The sequence below is a fragment of the Adiantum capillus-veneris genome, unplaced genomic scaffold, assembly GCF_014529385.1.
Source record: "Adiantum capillus-veneris isolate H3 unplaced genomic scaffold, ASM1452938v2 Hic_scaffold_612, whole genome shotgun sequence".
NCBI classification, from domain to species: Eukaryota; Viridiplantae; Streptophyta; class Polypodiopsida; order Polypodiales; family Pteridaceae; genus Adiantum; species Adiantum capillus-veneris.
Window position 1 is genome coordinate 9,600 of NW_028221657.1, and position 20,493 is coordinate 30,092.

The following is a 20,493-nucleotide window of genomic DNA, read 5'->3' on the forward strand; positions in this document are numbered from 1 at the left end:
ATTTTATTTAAAATTGAAAAAGATGACACTCAAAAGTGTTCTTTTCGGCACCAAACTATTGTTTCCAATTAACATGTTTGTGCCACATAACTATAAACTTTTCTATAAATTCTTTTTCTCATCAACCGAGAATATCAATAAGCCAAGTAAAGGGAAGGAAGCTCTCTCTACACGAAGGACCCCACCGGGCGTGGGCGTGGGGGGGGGGGGGGGGGGGGGTGGGGGGGGGGGGGGGGGGGGGGAGGGGGGAAGGGGGTTCGTTCTTACTTGCTATCTAAGATGCCCACAATGGAACAAAGAAAAGCTAGATTAGTACATCCAAACTCAAGCAATCATTCAAAATCTGCCCAATGGTGGCAAAAATCTTCATACAATGACTACAGAACCTATCATTTTATTTTCACAATTCTAAAATACATAAGATCCGCGAGCCCAAAAAAAATCAAAGAATGCTTTGGACTCTCACTCTTCAATGGTTGGAGAACTCTGCCAAGAAATACAGGCACTCGAGTAGTTGAGCAAAACTCGGACTACACCTCTCTTGCAAGTCAGCAGTGGAAGAGTCTTAGCGATAGTCATCTTCCAGGTTTCTAAACCCATTCGTTAAATCATCATAGAGTTTCTTGTATTTCTCAACTAGCGCGGCCTCTCCTTCTGCAGGATCTTCGAACTTCTGTGAACTGCAAAAGCCGCAAACCACAATGCAAACATCAGCAAATTAACAAGCTGGCAGACAATGGCACTGCCTTTTAGAGAGAGAGAGAGAGAGAGAGAGAGAGAGAGAGAGACTCGCTATTTTGATGTCCTTTGTACATGGGCTCTAAAAAGCTCAGCATAGTCAGCAGTCACTACCTTACTCTCAAAAGGCAGCCCATCATAAAGTGCTGCAATAGGGCCCATCACTACTTCGCACAGAAATCATCCTCTGGGCAGCTATGTTGAGATAAGCCGTCATGTAGCCCACGTGGGTGAACTGGCGTGGGCCTAAGTTCTCCTCTAGTTACTTTTTTTTAGTAAGTGCATTTGATTAATTTACAAGTGGGAAACCTTCAAAGACGGAAAACCCACAACAAGAAGTCGATACATCAGGGTGAACACCAATGTGTTCAAGTATGAAAAGGTTCTAGAAACAAACATAAGAAAGCTGATAAAGGTCAGGAGATATGTCCCTGGCAGTGAGGGCAAGGCGCAAGGATTGCCGAAGAGACATCTTAAAGTAGGGGAAAGGGTACATATAAATGTGGTCAAACATGCGGGAGTTGCGTTGGCGGCGCCAAATACTCCAGGAGGCCCAATATGTGACCCATACGAAGAAAATAGAGAAAGGCTTTAACGCCAACGGCACGAATCCAAAAAGGCAGAATTTCTTCCTACAGACCGCTGCGGGGAAACCGAGACGCATGAGTGTAGAAACCCAAGCAATAAAGACTCGAGTACAACGACAATCCCATAGCAAGTGCTGAACAGATTCTTCGGAAGCAGAGAAACGAACACAACATGAGGGGCTGATCCGACGCTTTTGCAGAAAAGAACCAACCGGCAGCACACCCATCAAACAATGCCACAGAAATAGACGTTCCTTAAGAGGCAAATGGCTCTTCCAAATGGCAATAAGGGGTTTCTGCCACCACCGGGTGGAACGCTGTAGTGACCATAGGGCATTGCAGTGGTCCGCAAGCCACGGATCGGGTAACAAAATGTTGTAAATCTGATGAGCAATAGCCGATCCATGATACGGCCTCCATCAGCCAGAGGTGGAATGGGGAGTAGGTCAGCCAGCATGAGGTGCAATTGCCGCCAGAGAGGTCGATAATGCATGCCTAAACCAAAAGTGCGTGCCATCTCGTCAAAGCGAAGCACATTCCCTTCTGAATTCACGACATCAGCAACCAAACGCAGCCTACAACGAGAAAGAAAGTAAGCCTGGCGTGCGAAGCTGTCCACCAAAGTCAACGGGAAAGCCCTGCTCCAATGAATGCTTTCCAACCTCGGAGAGTTACCTTCATGGTCGGTGCGACCAGCCCAGGTCAAATGCAAGGTGACCTTTTTCCAATCCGATATCAAAGCAGAGATGAGAGGACAGCCAGGAATATGTCCATCAAGTTTCCCAAACACAAACTCCCAAGGAGATGAATGCCAATGGCCAAATGCCGAGGTAACCACATGCTCACATAAGAAAGCAACCATCACTGTCCATGGTTGTCCCTGCTCAACAAGCGTGGCAAAAGCGATGCTTTCCGAGCAAGAGCATGTCTACGCAAATCCAAGATGTTAAGGCCACCAAAGCGCTTTAGACTGCAAACCTTGCCCATGGACATCAAGCACAAACCACGTTTGTTAGCCTTTGTATGCCATAAATGCGACAATATAGCCGACTGAAGAGAGGTAAGTCGGTGTTGCGGCCAAGGCAACAAGGGCAAATAGAACTGAACATATGCCATCATGATGCTCTGTACAATGCAGAGCCTGACATGTAGTGGCCAAGTAGACAATTTCCAATATTGGAGTTTGATATTGAGACGATGCATAACCCAATCAATCTGCTGCGTGCCAGTAACCTGCCAGCCAATAGGATATCCCAAATGTCGGGTACTTTCATGCGGAGGCACAATCTTTCCAGGCCACAAAAGCTGATGCCAAGCTTCTCCTCTAGATACACTTCGCCCCTAGTTCACTGACTGCCAGCAATTAGGAACGTCAAGTCCCCAAGCATGTCATTTAAGATAGAGGCATCAGGGTATAAATGTGGCTTGAGCATGTGCATGTGTGTGTGTGCGCGCGCGCGCACAACAATCTGAGAAGCATTGCCATGCTCAACCATCTCCATGGATACAACCCACAGTAACAAAAATGCCCTCAATCCTCTCTTTCACATACACACTACGCAATCAAGGCTAAGTGAGGGGCAAAAGCTTCCCTCACCTTTCAATAGGGAAGCCACCACCGATAGTCGAACAGAGACCACCGCTGAATATGCTAACGAGATCCGCACAGCACCCAAGAGGGCAAGCCAAGGTGAGCACCTGCAGAACTCATAAGCCGGTGTATAGTGATGGTGGAAGGGTGCAGGTGAGAGAGTGCATGAGAGCGTGAGGGCAACAGATAATGCCGCAGAGCATCGGGGATAGGAAAAGGTTGATGATCATCACGTTTGGGAGAAGCGTATTCATAAAAGGCCACGTTTAATTGTCACGACACGCACCACATGCCAATAGAAAAGAACAAATTGAACAGACTTTTAGCACTTCAATAACAACTGAAACTGAAAGAGAGAGAGAGAACACGCGACACAGAGTGGCGAAATTCCACCCCATAGAGTATTGGCCCAAACCTTGGCACCCCGTATTTCCGTATTTCTTATATTACTTGAACTCGATACAATGCCGGTACTTGCGCTCTACACCTTCACCCAGAAGAGTGCGAGAGACTGAGCCCTCTGCACTTATTTAAAGGCCCTTGGCCTTGAAAAGCAGTTTACATGAAAGGCTTGAAACTCAAAAGCGACTAGCTCAAAAGTTGGCGCCCAAAAATAGGCAACGCGTTTTGCGGAAATCCGTACAATTGCCACGTCAGCAATGTAAATCGCGGAGATCTGTACACGCTACCACGTCAACATGTGAACGCAATTTGCGGAGTGTCCGTATTGCTGCCACGTCATCAATTGCTATGCAAATCTGTGGGTGTGAGTGTTGGTCTCGCTTTATTTTAATGTCTTTAGGTTACTGGGCCCCATCGGACTGTGTCCCATAAGTTGGCGGGAACTTCTTTTTAAAAATAGGCCTCTTGGCAAAACTTTGAAAGTTGGCAAAACTCCTTATGCTGCTATTGCTTCTTCACTTAGGGACCGTTAGGGTTTAGGCCCCTCGGCCGGAATCTGAAGGTTGCCTCTGTTCTTCAGTGACTTGACACGTCAACAGTTTGTGACATTAATAATGTACCCGGGTAATAACACCCATCATACCACGAGAGACCAGTAAGGGTTAAGTTCCCACGAGAGGTTAAGAGGGGGGTCTTATTGACAACAAAGGCCAGGTTTTTTCTCAACCCAGTGAGAGAACTAAGAGTAATTCAATACCCAATCCATAGGGGTTTTCTCCCATTCAATAAATGGGGTAAAGAGCCGAGAGGTAGTTTCCACCACAGGAATAGCAGTAGCCCAAGAATGAATTAGGCTAAGGGTTCAAGGTTCAAATAGGCTACCAAGAGATAGTGCAGTATGTGTGTAAACACGGTCAAATCTGAAAAAAGCAAATCATAGCACATAGTGATGTGTGTGTGTGTGTGTGTGTGTGTGTGTGGAGAGAGAGAGAGAGAGAGAGAGAGGAGAGAGAGAGAGAGAGAGAGAGAGAGAGAGAGAGAGAGAGAGAGAGAGAGATCGTCCTCTAAAGTCAAATATGACCTATGGGACCAAATGAAAGAAGTAGCATGCTCTATGCTAAGCTGATCAACAACTCTTGATACTTCAGGACTATGGATATGAAAGGAGGCAATTGAGAGTCCACACAAAGTGGCTGAGAGAAAAAGGTATATAGGTGGTTGAAAATGTAAGGCAAGTGTCACAAAGTGATGGCGTGGCATGCCTGACTGGAAGAGAAATGGTCGAGTGGACAAGAGAAGCCGAACCAACCAACTTAAAGAACTTCTGAGCACCGATAGAGGGGCCTAACCCTAAAAAAATCTTGAAGGTTAAACTATGAGGATGATATCTGTAAAACGCGCTGACATACTAACGTGGAAGCTGCTATACAGAATTTTCGTGTTTTGGGTTGCTGATGCCACGTGGCAAGCTTTATGGATTTCCACATATTACGTTGGCTGATTTCAACGCTAGCTTTTGGGAACAGATGCTTTTGGGGGTTACTGCTTTTGAGAGAAGTGCTTTTGGGCTCTACTTTTAATGTTTATAAGGAACCCAAGACCTCACTCTGCAGAGTATCTGGATGCAGAGTCTGAGAGCAAAGGACCCTCGGGAGTTGTATTGCTTGCGAGTATAATAATAAAGAATACAAAAAGGGGCGCCAGTTGTCACAAATCACATATTGCTGACGTGTCAATCCACTGAAGAATGAAGCCAACCTAGAGATTTCGGTCGAGGGGCCTAAACCCTAAGAAGAAGAAGCAAAAGAAGCCGAAGCTGCAAAAGAAATTTTACCGACTTACAAAGTCTTGCCGAGTGGCCTATTCTTAAAGAAGAGTTCCCACCAACTTATGGGACCCCCCGTTCGATGGGCCCAAGTGACATAAAAGGCATTAAATTAAAGCAAGCCCACACACACACGCAGAGAACTGATGAGGTAGCAGTTGTACGGATTCCCGGAATTCGTGCTGACATGATGACGTGGAAGGTGTACGAATTTCCGTGATTTACATTAAGCAGCTTTGGGCGGCAGCTTTTGAGGCCAGATGCTTTTGAGTTTGATGCTTTCATGTAACTTTTATATAGCTTTTCATGGCCAAGGGCCTTTAAATATGAGCCAAGGCTCATTCTGTGTTATGCTCCATGTGAGGTGCAGAGGATGGAGTACCGGCGTTGTACGAAGTTCAAGTAATATAAAGAAATACCGAAAGGGGCGCCAAGGTTGGGGCCAGTGTCTCTGGGGGAGCACCGCGTCGTGTCGTGTCGTGCACTCCATCCACTCACCCCCGTCTCGTGTCGTGCATCTCTTTCAGTTCAATTGTTAAATGAAGTGCTTAAAGTTGTTCAGTCTGTTCTTTTCCGTTGGCACGTGTGGTGCCCATCTCCCGTGACACCAATCTTTAGGGCCAGTGCTTTTAGCGGAATAACCGTGCCGTCTCTCTCTCTCTCCTCTCTCTCTCTCTCTCTCTCTTCTTCTCTCTCTCTCTCTCTCTCTCTCTCTCTCTCTCTTCCTCTCTTCTCTCTCTCTCTAAGTTCAGTGATTTTGCAGTTTCTGTGTTTGTTGTATATTTCTTTCTCGTTTGGAGTGTCCAAGCCTGTAACAGGAAGCAAGCTTGAATGCCATCGAACGCTGAGCACTGGAGTACAATATGATGCTCAGACTCTCGGCCTTGAGAGGAGCACAGAGAGAGAGAGAGAGAGAGAGAGAGAGAGAGAGAGAGAGAGAGAGAGAGAGCGTACACCAATCTATAGATTAGATCCCCCAAGCGCTGTTTGATGATGTTGTATGTTATTTTCTGACCATCTGCTCCAGCTCCTCTTTCAACAGCCTATACATCCAAGCAGACATCACCAATAAGCCACAAAATCGAATCAGTTTAAACTATCTTGCTTGCATTTGTTGCCCAGCTTAACCTGATTTGCAAGTGTGCTGAAGTGGATGATGTTTCGCATCATCCACACCGACTTATAGAAAGGACAGAACCTGTCATACCTATTAAAAAAAACAGAACATTACTTCGGAAATCTTTCATAGACACCTGCTACAGAAAGTAAGAGAGGAAAACAAGAAGCATACGGTGTAAATGCATTTTGCGCCAGATAGTCTTCACGCAGAAGTTTGGCAACTTCGAGTGTAATCTTATCAGTTTCAGCTAGAGCATCTTTTCCCACCAGCTGCATTCACAAAAAATCCATCGCATGCACTCAAAGTCATAAGCAAACAACCATTGCCATGTCATTTCCTGGTAAAAAGAAACATTCAGACAAGCAACTGCTTTTCACACCCTTTTTTGTTTTTCGAGCTTTTTGGCACTTGCCAAAAAGTAGCAACTTGTTTTTTGTGTCGCCTAACCTAGAATGATTTTTTAATGAGCCAAGGATATGTGTAGAGTGGCTGTATTGCTTAAAAACAACGAAAAAAAACTTTTTACAGTAATACTTCTGTGAAAAGCAGCAACGTAATAGTCTGACGCCACCGTACAATGAATTAATTAGACCCGATTATGCCATGCAAAAAAACAAATTAGCATCAAATGTAAACTGTGTTAGCAAACGATAACGAATCCACTCAAGTAAGTGAAAAGGCTTGGCAGATATGGAATGCTTGGTAGTTAGTAGCCAAACAAAGATACGCTTAGCCATTAGGATAATGCTTGGTTATTCCTAAAACCACAAAAAAGGAACCGAGGCTAGAAGCCTTGCCTAAAGTTGAGAACTATGAATGCAAGCAGACTTAATATTGTACCTGTACAATCTCATTCAAATCGTCTTCCCTCTGTAGAACTTCTCTGGCTTTGGTCCTGATAGATATGAAGTCAGGATCGAAGCGCTCGTAGAAAGATTCAAGAGCCTGCCGACAGCGGCAAAACAATTAAAACCCATATCCACATAAGCAGTAACACGTAAATTTGTCAACGAGCTTGGATAAGAACCTTTGAATATTTCGAGTACGATATCAGCCAATTAACAGAGGGGAAATGCTTTCGTTGTGCAAGCTTTTTATCTAGCCCCAAAAGACCTGTTAATGAAATGATGATTACTGTGATTACCATCTCGTTGAAGGACAAAAAACTTGGAAATTCTCAGTTAAAAAATTGTGATGTCAAATGCAAAAAATCTTTTGCAAGATAATATGAGAGAGCATCATAAACATCTTGTTGACCAAAAGGTTACAATTCTCTTTCAAGTGACAACTCTCAGAGAGAGAGAGAGAGAGAGAGAGAAGAAGAGGAGAAATTTTAACGTCGTAGGAACAATCCCAAGAGCTTCAAAGATCTATCTGACGAGTCTTGAACCAAAGACCTGATACACACACACACACACACACACACACAGAGAGAGAGAGAGAGAGAGAGAGAGAGAGAGAGAGAGAGAGAGAGAGAGAGAGAGAGAGAGAGAGACCTGCACAATACTGAGCGTTGCTGCTGTCACTGGATCTGAGAAGTCTCCACCTGGAGGAGAGACTGCACCAACGATTGTAACACTGCCTGTACGATCTGGACTTCCAAGACACTTGACTTTGCCTGCACGTTCATAGAAGGATGCCAATTTGGCCGCAAGATATGCTGGGTAACCACTATCTGCTGGCATTTCCGCCTATAGTAAAGACAAACAGCAGTTTAAACACTTTGAAGCATTAGTGATATGACCAGAAGAAAGTGCTTAACTCGTAGAGTAACCAAAAGTAAAGACAAGCAAACTCAGTAACCTAAGAGTCCAACTTCTCATTTACAGCATGATTACTGCTATAACCTCAACTAATTCTAATCAAGACATCTACATCAAAATAGTGGAGATAAACGCACAAAGATACATAAAAGAATTTAGGGAAATTTACCAAAATACCCCGAAAATTTGGCAGAACTCCCAAATACCCCTTGTGTCAATTTTAGATGGATTGCTCCAGATTTTGTACACTTCAGTCTTTTCTATCTTTAAGTGTCGTATATATAAAAATTTTCACCAATGAGATCACAAATAGAGACATTTTGGTCTACCATCCAAAATCCAAGTTCTTATGTTCGGTTGAGGGAGAACTAATTTTCCTATAAGGAGTTCCATAAAGGAAAGTGTTTGGAGATGTTTGCGAGAATAACAAGGAGTATTTTTGGAATTTTGGAAAAATTTAAGGGCATTTTGGAATTTTTGGCAAAATATGAGAGGTATTTTGGGAGTTATTGAAATTTGAGGAAATTTCGGTAATTTTCTCATAATTTATGATGAATCCAGGAAAATGACAGATGTCCAAGGTAGACCAGATAAACATATTCAATCAATCGGCTTTTATGAGCCTCACGGCAAAGAAAAACTTGCAGAAAAGGGCTGTCCAGCATGAAGGAGCAGCAGCTTCACTATGTTACTAAACAAGACGATGAAATTCCTACAGGCTACAGCCCTTCTCACATGAGATTAGGATAAACTGTGAGTTGTCTATGAACACACAACAATAATTGAAGCAAATAGTACAATTCAGAACAATATTAAAGGTCATTTCAAATAGGAAACTACAGTCTAATAATGATAGCAACTAGTCCCATTGGAAAGTCTGCAAGAACCCAAACTGCTCAGTACCTATATAGCACCTGCCCCTGCCATGCTAGACCGAATAAAGGTAGCTTTTACCCTAAACAATGCTAGCCATTTGCCTCACCAATAGTAGTACCAGTCTGCCCATAATTCCTCCCTACTACGAAACGCACAACTATCAACCTGTCTCCATTAGAAAGCCATCTTGAGTAAGCTGCCAGGTAGAGCCAAGAACTGTAGAACATACTGCATCCAAAAGCCGGACTATAAAAGCATCACGCCGAGCCCAATGAAATGCAAAGGGAAGGAGGATTTTCTTCTTCTTATACAGATGATTATTGCAGTACATAGGGTCATGAGTGTGCTGTCACAGATATTGGAGAGCAAAGCCACAATGAAATTGCAAGCAGTCATCAATACTAACAACCAACATGTCATTATACAAGTCATGGGCAAATGAGATTGAAAAGACTTACCAAACGTCCAGAAATTTCACGAAGAGCCTCCGCCCACCTAGAGGTGGAGTCTGCCATCATACTCACATTGTAGCCCATATCCCGGAAATACTCCGCAAGAGTGATACCTGCAATTGAAAACAAATTAAGAGACTTGCCTCGCAATTGTGAATAAATGCAGATTATCAATAGCCTTGACTAAAAAGTCTGCCTTCTGTACTATGTTAAATGTTGATAAAACATGATGTACGTTCTGCCTGCAAGGGCTATTTGTGCCCCAAAGTCAGCATTACACCTCACAAGCCTTTGATCAATTTTTGTCATAGGAATATCTAACCTGTATAGATGGAGGCCTCCCCTGCAGCGACAGGCATGTTAGAGGTGTTGGCAACCAAGGTAGTTCGTTTCATCACAGACTCTTCTCGACCATCCGGTAGCGTCATTGTCAATTGCGGAAAATCCATCAACACCTAAAGAACAATAATATGTGACCATCAGATGTAACTTCCCAAAAGTAGCCATGCAGAGAGCAATCAAACAGGATGTTGCACACAGTGATTCCAAAGACAGAAATCTAAAATCTGGGTGTCAGCGTGCATAGCTGGCAAAACAATCCTTGACAGGTAGCATAAAAACATGAAGAGACTGGTTGAACTTCTTTATGTACCTCAGCCATCTCATTTCCTCGTTCCCCACAGCCAACATAAACAACTGTCTCAGAATTGGAGTACTGAAAGCATCACAAAAACCTCTCATATATTTACATGCTTTCACTCAACGAGGGTATTTTCAGACTGATTATTCGGGTACAATGAGCTCTTACCTTTGAAAGAGCTTGGCTGATGACAGTCTTGCCACAGCCAAAAGCACCAGGAATTGCACATGTGCCTCCCAATACTGAGGGAAAAAGTGCATCAAGAACCCTCTGTTTCAATTCATCAATCCACAACATTAAAAACCAATATAGAACCTACTGGCATCAAGACAGCCACGATCAAGTACTTCATGATATGCACCTGCCCGGTCAACAGTGGTGTATCGGCTGAAAGCTTAGATGCAACTGGCCTTGGAGTTCGCACAGGCCAAGTCTACACAAACAAACACTAATTTGATTCAGTAAACCTTAGTTAGAAAATTCTGAAAGACAAGGGTGCCACTCAAGTGGAAGAAAGACAAGCTGAATATTCTTCATCAGAAGACAACATGCACACTATAAGTGAAGATAGCCAGGTGGCCCATTGGTAAGCTTTTTGAATAACACAGAAACTGGTAAGTTTCTCCAAAACTTGTATGCACCATTGCATGCAATGCAGGGAACTACTTGTTTGATGAATCATGAGCTAACCGTGCTGAAATTTTCAGGCCGTCATATTTGAGTCTGCATAGAGCAGGAAGACAAGCAGGAAGAATATATCCTATCTTTCATATTTGAGCAGCAGAGACTAGACACTAACTAGAGCATACGCAGCTTTGGGAGTTTGGAGAGGATGGGTTCAATTCCAGGAGCCTCGCACCAAGCTCTGGTAGAAGTATGTTTCTGGATGCCCGAAGGTCAAGTACAACCACTGGATTGTTGCAGCCCCTTCCTGTTCTGACTTGACCATGGGAAAGTATTGCAATGGACTTTATTTTTGACTTGCCAACTATATCATCAGGTTGTACCAGCATCTAGAGGATTCTAGACCGTTATTGACAGGTTCAGCAAACAAGCACACTTCATCCCTGTTAGAAAAACTATCAAAGCAGATCGGATGACAAACCTTTTCTTATATATCCTTATTTTTCGCCTTCACAAGATGTCAGAGTCCGTAGTGAGCAATCGAGACTCCCGTATGACCAGCCTTCTCTGGCGTGCATTCGTCAACAACATTAACACCACACTCAAGTTCTCCTCTTCCTTGCACCCACAAGCGGATGGCCAATGTAACAAACTTGGACACCCCAAGGCAAGATTCTACCACGACACAGCAAACTACTCTCCTATGGATGCTCAGTGGATAAATTCAAAAGAATTGACAGATTATGATAATTTAATACAGTTGTATAAAAGAAGTCTTTGGGCTAATGTGATAAGGAATAATAACAAGATGATCTCTTTGACCAATTGCATGCTTCCGCCATATCATGAGGAAGATGTTCACTTCGCTGACTCTCCACAGACTTTGGATGAACGACCGCATCCAAAGAGACATTAATAGGTACCTGATCCAATGTCATTCTATATGCATTAAAGTGGTAACTGCTGACGTGTCAACGCCCTGAAGAATGGAGCCAACTTACAAATGCCGGCCAAGGGGCCTAAACCCTAAGAAGAACGAGTAACAGAAGAAGAAGTTCTACCAACATATGGGGACCCCGTCCGATGGGGCCCCAAGTGACATAAAGGATTAGAATAAAGCAGGACCCACACACACACAAAGAAAGACTTGCGCCAAAAACTGATAACGTGGCAGTTGTACGGTGTAACAAACTGCTGACTTGTCAAAGCCTAAAGAATGGAGCCAACTTATAGATGTGGCCGAGGGGCCTAAACCCTAAGAAGAACAAGTAACTACCATCGCCGCCAAAGAAACATTGTTTGTCCCAGAGATGATGGACCATGCTGTGGTTGTCTACGACCTTATGGAATGAACCTAACCATAATTTTTGGTGCAAGTTTCAAGATGGAAAGTCGGTTCGACTTTTCGAGCTCGACTGATGTCGAGATTGCTTCTTAAGTTTGAAATCAGTTTGAGAACTTGTTTAGTGATCCTGTTTGGAATTTGTTTGAAATGGATGCTATCTGTTTTGAAGCGCCGATTTGAATTGTTTGACTCTGGTTTTAATACTGGTTTTCAATGATTGGTGATTTTACGCTGGAGTGGAGAAGTTAGAAATTATGTTTGAGAATGCTTGTTCATACTCATGGCCCGGACCCTTGTGGTTATTTGCGGGGGGGGGGGGGGGGGGGGGGGGGGGGGGGGGGGGGGGGGGGGGGGGGAGGGGGGGGGGGGAGTATTGAATGATTGAAAAGTGCTGTTTTTTTTTACTCATGGCCCGGACCCTTGTGTGTTATTTACGGGGGGAGTATTGTTGTGTGTGACTCCCGGCCCGGCCGGACCTGGATGGTTATGCGGGAGGAGTATTAAGAAGTCTGAGTGGTGGTTACTCTCAGCACCTCCAAACGACGCAGGCTGCGGTCTGGGGGGCGTTTGGTTGTAAAAGGCTTCTATATCTCCCGGCCCAGACCTTTTTAGGTTATGCGGGAGGAGTGATGAGGAAGTCGTTGAATATCTCTCGGCCCGGACCTTGTTAGGTTATGCGGGAGGAGTGTTCATCGGTGGCTTTATGTTTCTGTGTCTTGTAACATACATATGTAAGCATTTGTGTTGCATTGTGATGTGCCAACTACTGAAAATTCCTAATTGGATGAGATTGCCTAGGTATGTAATTTTAGTGCATCAAGACACTCGTGGAAGATCAGTACGGTCTGGGTGGTGATGGCTACTTTTACTACGCCGGAATATCAAGAGTTCCGATCGGGAAGAAAGGAGAAGCTAACTCCTTGATCAAAACAGCCAAAAGGAGAAGCTAACTCCTTGATCAAAAGACCAGAAAGGAGAAGCTAACCTCCTTAATAAAAAAAGAGAAACTAATTGTCCCTCGGAATGACCCTCGGAAATTTTTGAGCTAACTTGAGTTGTTTTGCAGATATGCTGTAATCGCGGACGATTACTCTCTTTCAAAAAGGGGAGATGTAACAAACTGTTGACGTGTCAAAGCCTAAAGAATGGAGCCAACTTACAGATGTGGCCGAGGGGCCCAAACCCTAAGAAGAACAAGTAACGGAAAAGTCCTACCAACTTATGGGGACACCCGTCCGATGGGGCCCCGCCAACCATAAAGGGATTACATAAAGGTATTAAAAAGCAAGACCTGCACACACACACAAAAACTGATGGCGTGGCAGATTTCCGAAATTTGCACTGACATGATGACGTGGCAGGCTGTACGAATTTCTCATTGTTTTGCGTTGGCTGATGACGTGGCAAGCTGTACGGATTTCCGTGATTTACGCTGGCAGCTTTTTGGCTTTGCTTTTGGACCAGATGCTTTTAAGTTTGAAGGCTTTTCACTGTAATTGCTTTTTAGGCCAAGGCCTTTAAATATGAGGCTAGGGCTCATTCTCTGGCATGCTTTCTGGAGAAGGTGCAAAGTCTGGAGTACCGGCTTGTACTGTGTTGATGCAATATAAAGAAATACCGAAAGGGGGCGCCAAGGTTTGGGGCCAATACTCTTTCTGGGGTGGAATTCCGCCACTCCGTGTCGCGTGTCGTCCTCTCTCTCTTTCAGTTCAGTTGTTGTCAGTCTATTCTATTATAATTGGCACGTGGTGCCCGTCTTGTGACATACGGACAGTTTCCGGATTTTGCGCTAACAATGCTGACGTGGCAGATTTTTGCAAAACGCGCTGACAGTGCTGCGATGTGGCAGTTGTACGGAATTCCGTGATTTGCGTTGGTAGCTTTTTGGCATTGCTTTTGATGTCACGTGACACATCCAACCCTATGTGTCCGTGGACAAGCTACACAGCATGACCAGGGTTCAGATCAGTCAAGTCAGTCTAGATTAGGAAGTGATTTGTGAGTGTTCGCAGACCGTGCATGTCCAGACACTTAGAGTAGATGCATATCCTCTGGTTGCACAGCATGATCATCAGATTTCCATCAGAACCCCTCGAGAGCATTTTAAACAGTGCATAGACCTATTTTCCCTATTTTTTGACATTTTTCACTTATTATTTTTAAGTGACTTTTGTTGGAAAACTAAGTAGGGCAAGTTTGCTAAGTTTGTAAATATAGAAACCTAGCGCTAGCACTTTCTGGAAAAGAGGCAACAGGAGGGACTTCGGTTAACAGACAACCTTCTCAGCAAGACCCCCTAAGCAATTGGCCCTAGCGTTTTCTGCAAGGAGATCCCAATTCAACCTTGGCGATTTTGCATGGCAGTGCAGATCAGCCTCGGCGACCACAAGACACAGCAGATCAGCCCTAGCGATAGCAGATTCCCCAGCGGCAGCAGATCAGCCCTAGCGTTTTTGGTTTGCAGATCAACCTCACGTTTTTGCAGATCTTCGCGACGGAATCAGCCCTAGTGTAACAAACTGCTACGTGTCAAAGCCTAAAGAATGGAGATGGAGCCAACTTACAGATGACGTGGCTGCTCGAGAGCAGAAACCCTAACCCTAATTTCTGCCAGAAACCCTAACTGCTGAAACCCCCTAATTCTGGAAACCCTAACCCTAAATCCTGCAAACCCAAATTCTAGAAACCCTAAGAAGAACAAGTAACAAAAGAAAAAGTCCTACAACTTATACCCCGTCCTGGGAGTGATGGGGCCCCAAGTGACATAAAGGCATTAAAAATAAAGCAAAACGCGCTCAAAAAGACTTTGCACATCAAAAATGATTTGCAGCGGATTTTTAGGAAATCCCGAAACTTAAGAAAAGTGATTTTTTGGGGGTCAACTTTTCATATTTGATGCTTTTAGGCTTTGGGCCTTTAAATATGAGCCTTGGGGGCCCTCTCTGGCACTCTTCAACAAAGGCAAGCGCAGATTGCAGAGGAGGGCGCTCCCCGGCTGTTGTACTTTGCAAATCAACTGAAATATAAAGAAATACCGAGAGGGGCACCAAGGTTTGGGGCCAATGTAACAAACTGCTGACGTGTCGACCTACTAAAGAACGGAGCTACCGGCCGAGGGGCCTAAACCCTAAGAAGAACAAGCAGTAGAAGAAGTGTCACACAGTGAGGACGTGGTTGTCCGAGTGCAGAAAAACCCTAACCTAATTTCTGCCAGAAACCCTAATTCTGGAAACCTAATTGCAGAACCCTAATTCTTGGAAACCCTAACCCTAAAACCTGCAAACCCTAATTTCTGCCAAAAACCCTAATTGCTGAAACCCCTAATTCTGGAAACCCTAACCCTAACCCTAAAACCTGCAAACCTAATTTTTGCCAGAAACCCCTAATTGCTGCAAACCCTAATTCTGAAAACCCTAACCCTAAAACCTGCAACCCTAATTCTGCCAAAAACCCCCTAACCCTAACCCTAACCCTAAGGCAACAGACAAATTCCGAAAATTGCGCTGACATGATGACGTGGCGGGCTGTACGGATTTCCGTAAATTGCGCTGGCAGCTTTTTGGCTTTGCTTTTGAACCAAAAGCTTTTGAGTTTTAGAGGCTTTTTACTATAATTGCTTTTTAGGCCAAGGGCCTTTAAATATGAGGCTAGGGCTCATTCTCTGGCATGCTTCAGTACGAAGGTGCAGAGTCTGGAGTACTGGCTTGTACTGTGTTGATGCAATATAAAGAAATACCGAAAGGGGCGCCAAGGTTTGGGGCCAATACTCTCTGGGGTGGAATTCCGCCACTCCGTGTCGCATGTCGTCTCTCTCTTCATTTCAGTTCAGTTGTTATTTGAAGTGCTTAAAGTTGTTCAGTCTGTTCTTTTCTATTGGCACGTGGTGCCCGCCTTGTGACAGTGGTATCAGAGCATCAGGCGTGTGCTTCTCTGAAAGCATACCGGTCCTACAAAAGAGTAGACAGAGCTTTATTCGAGGATATCTTCGCCCTCCAACCCGGACTTATTAGCCACTCCTCCAACCAGGACTTATTAGCCACTCCTCCAACCCGGACTTATTAGCCACTCCCACCCTTACTTCATCGCGCATCGGGCGCGCTCTCATCTTCACCGCAGTGTCTTACAGGGCATAAGCCAATTAAGATCACTTGCAAGAGAAGGATCTAGATTTGTTTCAAGTCACTGTTTTTCTCAGAAGCAGTGCTATGCAGATGTTGATTTCTACAGCTACCAAGCAGCATACTCCAAGTACTTGGCAAGCTTTCAAGAAAATTTTTGCCCGAAGTTGTATGATTTCTGACATCTTCCTTCGGAGTGCAACTTCTGGCAAAGTGGGATATCCTGAAGTGCTTGCCATGGAAACCTAGCAGATTATAAGTTGAAGTTTCTCGACATCTCCCAGTAGATGTCTCTTCACGAGCAGATGAACTTGGAGACCGAGTGCGATTGCTATCTTGGGACTACCATCGCCGCCAAAGAAACACTGTTTGTCCAAGAGCTGATGGACCATGCTGTGCTCGGCTACGACCTTATGAAAGAAACCTAACCCTAATTTTTGGTGCAGGTTTCAGGATGGAAAGTCGGTCGACTTTTTGAGCTCGACTGATATCGAGATTGCTTTTTAAGTTTGAGTTCTGTTTGAGCTTGTTTGGTGATCATGTTTGGAATTTGTTTGGAATGGATGGTATCTGTTTTGAACCTGTTTTGGTGCCGATTTGAATTATTTGACTCTGGTTTGATACTGGTTTCAATGATTGGTGATTTTACTCCCAGGTGGAGAAGTGAGAAATACTGTTTTGGTATTGTTTAAACCTCCGAACGACGCAGGCCGATGCCTGGGGAGCGTTTGGTTGTATGCTTGTAAAATAATTGTTGGTGTGACTCCCGGCCCGGACCTGGATGGTTATGCGGGAGGAGTATTAAGAAGTCTGAGCAGTGGTTACTCTCAGCACCTCCAAACGACGCAGGCTGCGGTCTGGGGGGCGTTTGGTTGTAAAAGGCCTCTATATCTCCCCGGCCCGGACCTTTTTAGGTTATGTAGGAGGAGTGATGAGGGAGTCGTTGAATATCTCCCGGCCCGGACCTTGTTAGGTTATGCGGGAAGAGTGTTCATCGGCGGCTTTATGTTTCTATGTCTTGTAACATGCATATGTGAGCATTTGTGTTGCATTGTGATGTGCCAACCACTGAATATTCCTAATTGGATGAGAATGCCTGGGTATGTAATTTTAGTGCATCAAGACACCCGAGGAAGATCAGTACGGTCTGGGTGTGATGGCTAATTTTACTACGCCGGAATATCAAGAGTTCCGATCTGGACGAAAGGAGAAGCTAACTCCTTGATCAAAACAGCCGATAGGAGCAGCTAACTCCTTGATCAAAAGAGCAGAAAGGAGAAGCTAACTCCTTAATAAAAAGAGCAAACTGATTGTCCCTCGGAATGTCCCTCGGAAATTTTTGAGCTAACTTGAGTTGTTTTGCAGATATGCTGTAATCGCGGACGATTACTCTCTTTCAAGAAGGGGAGATGTAACAAACTGCTGACGTGTCGACCTACTAAAGAACGGAGCTACCGGCCGAGGGGCCTAAACCCTAAGAAGAACAAGCAGTAGAAGAAGTGTCACACAGTGAGGACGTGGTTGTCCGAGTGCAGAAAACCCTAACCCTAATTTCTGCCAGAAACCCTAATTCTGAAAACCCTAATTGCAGAAACCCTAATTGCTGAAACCCTAATTCTGGAAACCCTAACCCTAATTTCTGCCAGAAACCCTAATTTCTGAAACCCTAATTCTGGAAACCCTAACCCTAACCCTAAAACCTGCAAACCCTAATGTCTGCCAGAAATCCTAATTGCTGCAAACCCTAATTCTGAAAACCCTAACCCTAAAACCTGCAACCCTAATTTCTGCCAAAAACCCTAACCCTAACCCTAAGGCAACAGACAAATTCCGAAAATTGCGCTGACATGATGACGTGGCAGGCTGTACGGATTTCCGTAAATTGCGCTGGCAGCTTTTTGGCTTTGCTTTTGAACCAAAAGCTTTTGAGTTTTAAAGGCTTTTTACTATAACTGCTTTTTAGGCCAAGGGCCTTTAAATATGAGGCTAGGGCTCATTCTCTGGCATGCTTCAGTACGAAGGTGCAGAGTCTGGAGTACCGGCTTGTACTGTGTTGATGCAATATAAAGAAATACCGAAAGGGGCGCCAAGGTTTGGGGCCAATACTCTCTGGGGTGGAATTCCGCCACTCCGTGTCGCGTGTCGTCTCTCTCTTCATTTCAGTTCAGTTGTTATTTAAGGTGCTTAAAGTTGTTCAGTCTGTTCTTTTCTATTGGCACGTGGTGCCCGCCTTGTGACAGCCAATACTCTCTGGGGTGGAATTCCGCCACTCCGTGTCGTGTGTCGTCTCTCTCTATTTCAGTTCAGTTGTTATTTGAAGTGCTTAAATTTGTTCAGTCTGTTCTTTTCTATTGGCACGTGGTGCCCGTCTTGTAACAATGATACCAAAGCATCAGGTGTGTGCTTTTCTGAAAGCATACCGGTCCTACAAAAGAGGAGACAGAGCTATTGGAATTTTATTTGAGGCATCTTCGCCCTCCAGTTCATCGCGCATCTGGCACGCTCCTGTCTTCACCGCTCATGTCTTACAGGGCATAAGCCAATTAAGATCACTTGCAAGAGAAGGATCCAGATTTGTTTCCAGTCACTGTTTTTCTCAGAAGCAGTGTCATGCAAATGTTGATGTCAACAACTACCAAGCAGCATACTCCCAAGTACTTGGCAAGCTTTCAAGAAAAAAAAAAATTGCCTGAAGTTATATGGTTTCTGACATCCTCCTTCGGAGTGCAACTTCTGGCAGAGTGGGGTATCCTGAAATGCTTGTGATGGAAACCCTAGCAGATTATAACTTGAAATTTCTCGACATCTCTCAGTAGATGTCTCTTCACGAGTAGATGACCTTGGAGGTTCGGTGTGATTCCTATCTCTTCGGACTACCATCGCCGCCAAAGAAACATTGTCTGTCCAAGAGCTGACGGACCATGCTGTACTCGGCTACGACCTCATGGAAGGAACATAACCCTAATTTTTGGTGCAGGTTTCAAGATGGAAAGTCAGTCGACTTTTCGAGCTCGACTGATGTCGAGATTGCTTTTTAAGTTTAAGTTCTATTTGATCTTGTTTGGTGATCCTGTTTGGAATTTGTTTGCAATGGATAGTATCTATTTTGAACCTGTTTTGGTGCCGATTTGAATTGTTTGACTCTGATATGATACTAGTTTCAATGATTGGTGATTTTACTCCCGGGTGGAGAAGTGAGAAATACTGTTTTGGTATTGTTTGAACCTCGGAACGAGGCAGACCGATGCCTGGGGAGCGTTTCGTTGTATGTTTGAAAACCTCCGAACGACACAAGCCGATGCCTGGGGAGCGTTTGGTTGTATGCTTGTAAAATAATTGTTGTTGTGACTCCCCGGCCCGGACCTGGATGGTTATGCGGGAGGAGGATTAAGAAGTCTGAGCAGTGGTTACTCTCAGCACCTCCAAACGACGCAAGCTACGGTCTGGGGGGCGTTTGGTTGTAAAAGGCCTCTATATCTCCCGGCCCGGACCTTTTTAGGTTATGCAGAAGGAGTGATGAGGGAGTCGTTGAATATCTCCCGACCCGGACCTTGTTAGGTTATGCAGGAAGAGTGTTCATCGGCGGCTTTATGTTTCTATGTCTTGTAACATGCATATGTGAGCATTTGTGTTGCATTGTGATGTGCCAACCACTGAATATTCCTCATTGGATGAGATTGCCTAGGTATGTAATTTTAGTGCATCAAGACACCCGAGGAAGATCAGTATGGTCTGGGTGTGATGGCTAATTTTACTACACCGGAATATCAAGAGTTCCGATCTGGACGAAAGAAGAAGCTAACTCCTTGATCAAAACAACAGAAAGGAGAAGCTAACTCCTTGATCAAAAGAGCAAAAAGGAGAAGCTAACTCCTTAATATAAAGAGCAAAGTGATTGTCCCTCGGAATGTCCCTCGGAAATTTTTGAGCTAACGTGAGTTGTTTTGCAGATATGCTGTAATCGCGGACGATTACTCTCTTTCAACAAGGGAGATGTAACACACTGCTAACGTGTCAAAGCCTAAAGAATGGAGCCAACTTACAGATGACGTGGCTGCCCGAGAGCAAAAACCCTAACCCTAATTTCTGTCAAAAACCCTAACTACTGAAACCCTAATTCTGGAAACCGTAACCCTAAAACCTGCAAACCCTAAGAAGAACAAGTAACAAAAGAAGAAGTCCTACCAACTTATGGGGACCCCATCCGATGGGGCCCCAGGTGACATAAGGGCAATAAAAATAAAGCAGAACACGCTCAAAAGACTTTGCACATCAAAATATGATGATGTGTGTAACAAACTGCTGATGTGTCGACCTATTGAAAAACAGAGCTACCGGTTGAGGGGCCTAAACCCTAATTTCTGCCAGAAACCCTAACTGCTGAAACCCTAATTCTAAAAACCCTAAGCCTA

General features: G+C 44.4%; 1 protein-coding gene across 1 annotated transcript; it reads right to left on the bottom strand.

Annotated features, from left to right (window-relative positions):
* Positions 1–289: 289 nt before the first annotated feature.
* LOC147416681 (V-type proton ATPase catalytic subunit A-like) lies at positions 290–11,007 on the bottom strand. Its single transcript, XM_086508167.1, has 13 exons — positions 10,804–11,007; positions 10,356–10,427; positions 10,163–10,264; positions 10,007–10,069; positions 9,677–9,809; positions 9,361–9,467; positions 7,756–7,954; positions 7,291–7,373; positions 7,104–7,208; positions 6,435–6,532; positions 6,272–6,350; positions 6,098–6,186; positions 290–680 (listed from the first exon to the last, which is right to left on the bottom strand). The coding sequence occupies exons 1-13, from the start codon at positions 11,005–11,007 to the stop codon at positions 566–568; spliced, it is 1,449 nt and encodes a 482-aa protein (XP_086364293.1). The 3' UTR covers positions 290–565.
* Positions 11,008–20,493: the final 9,486 nt, after the last annotated feature.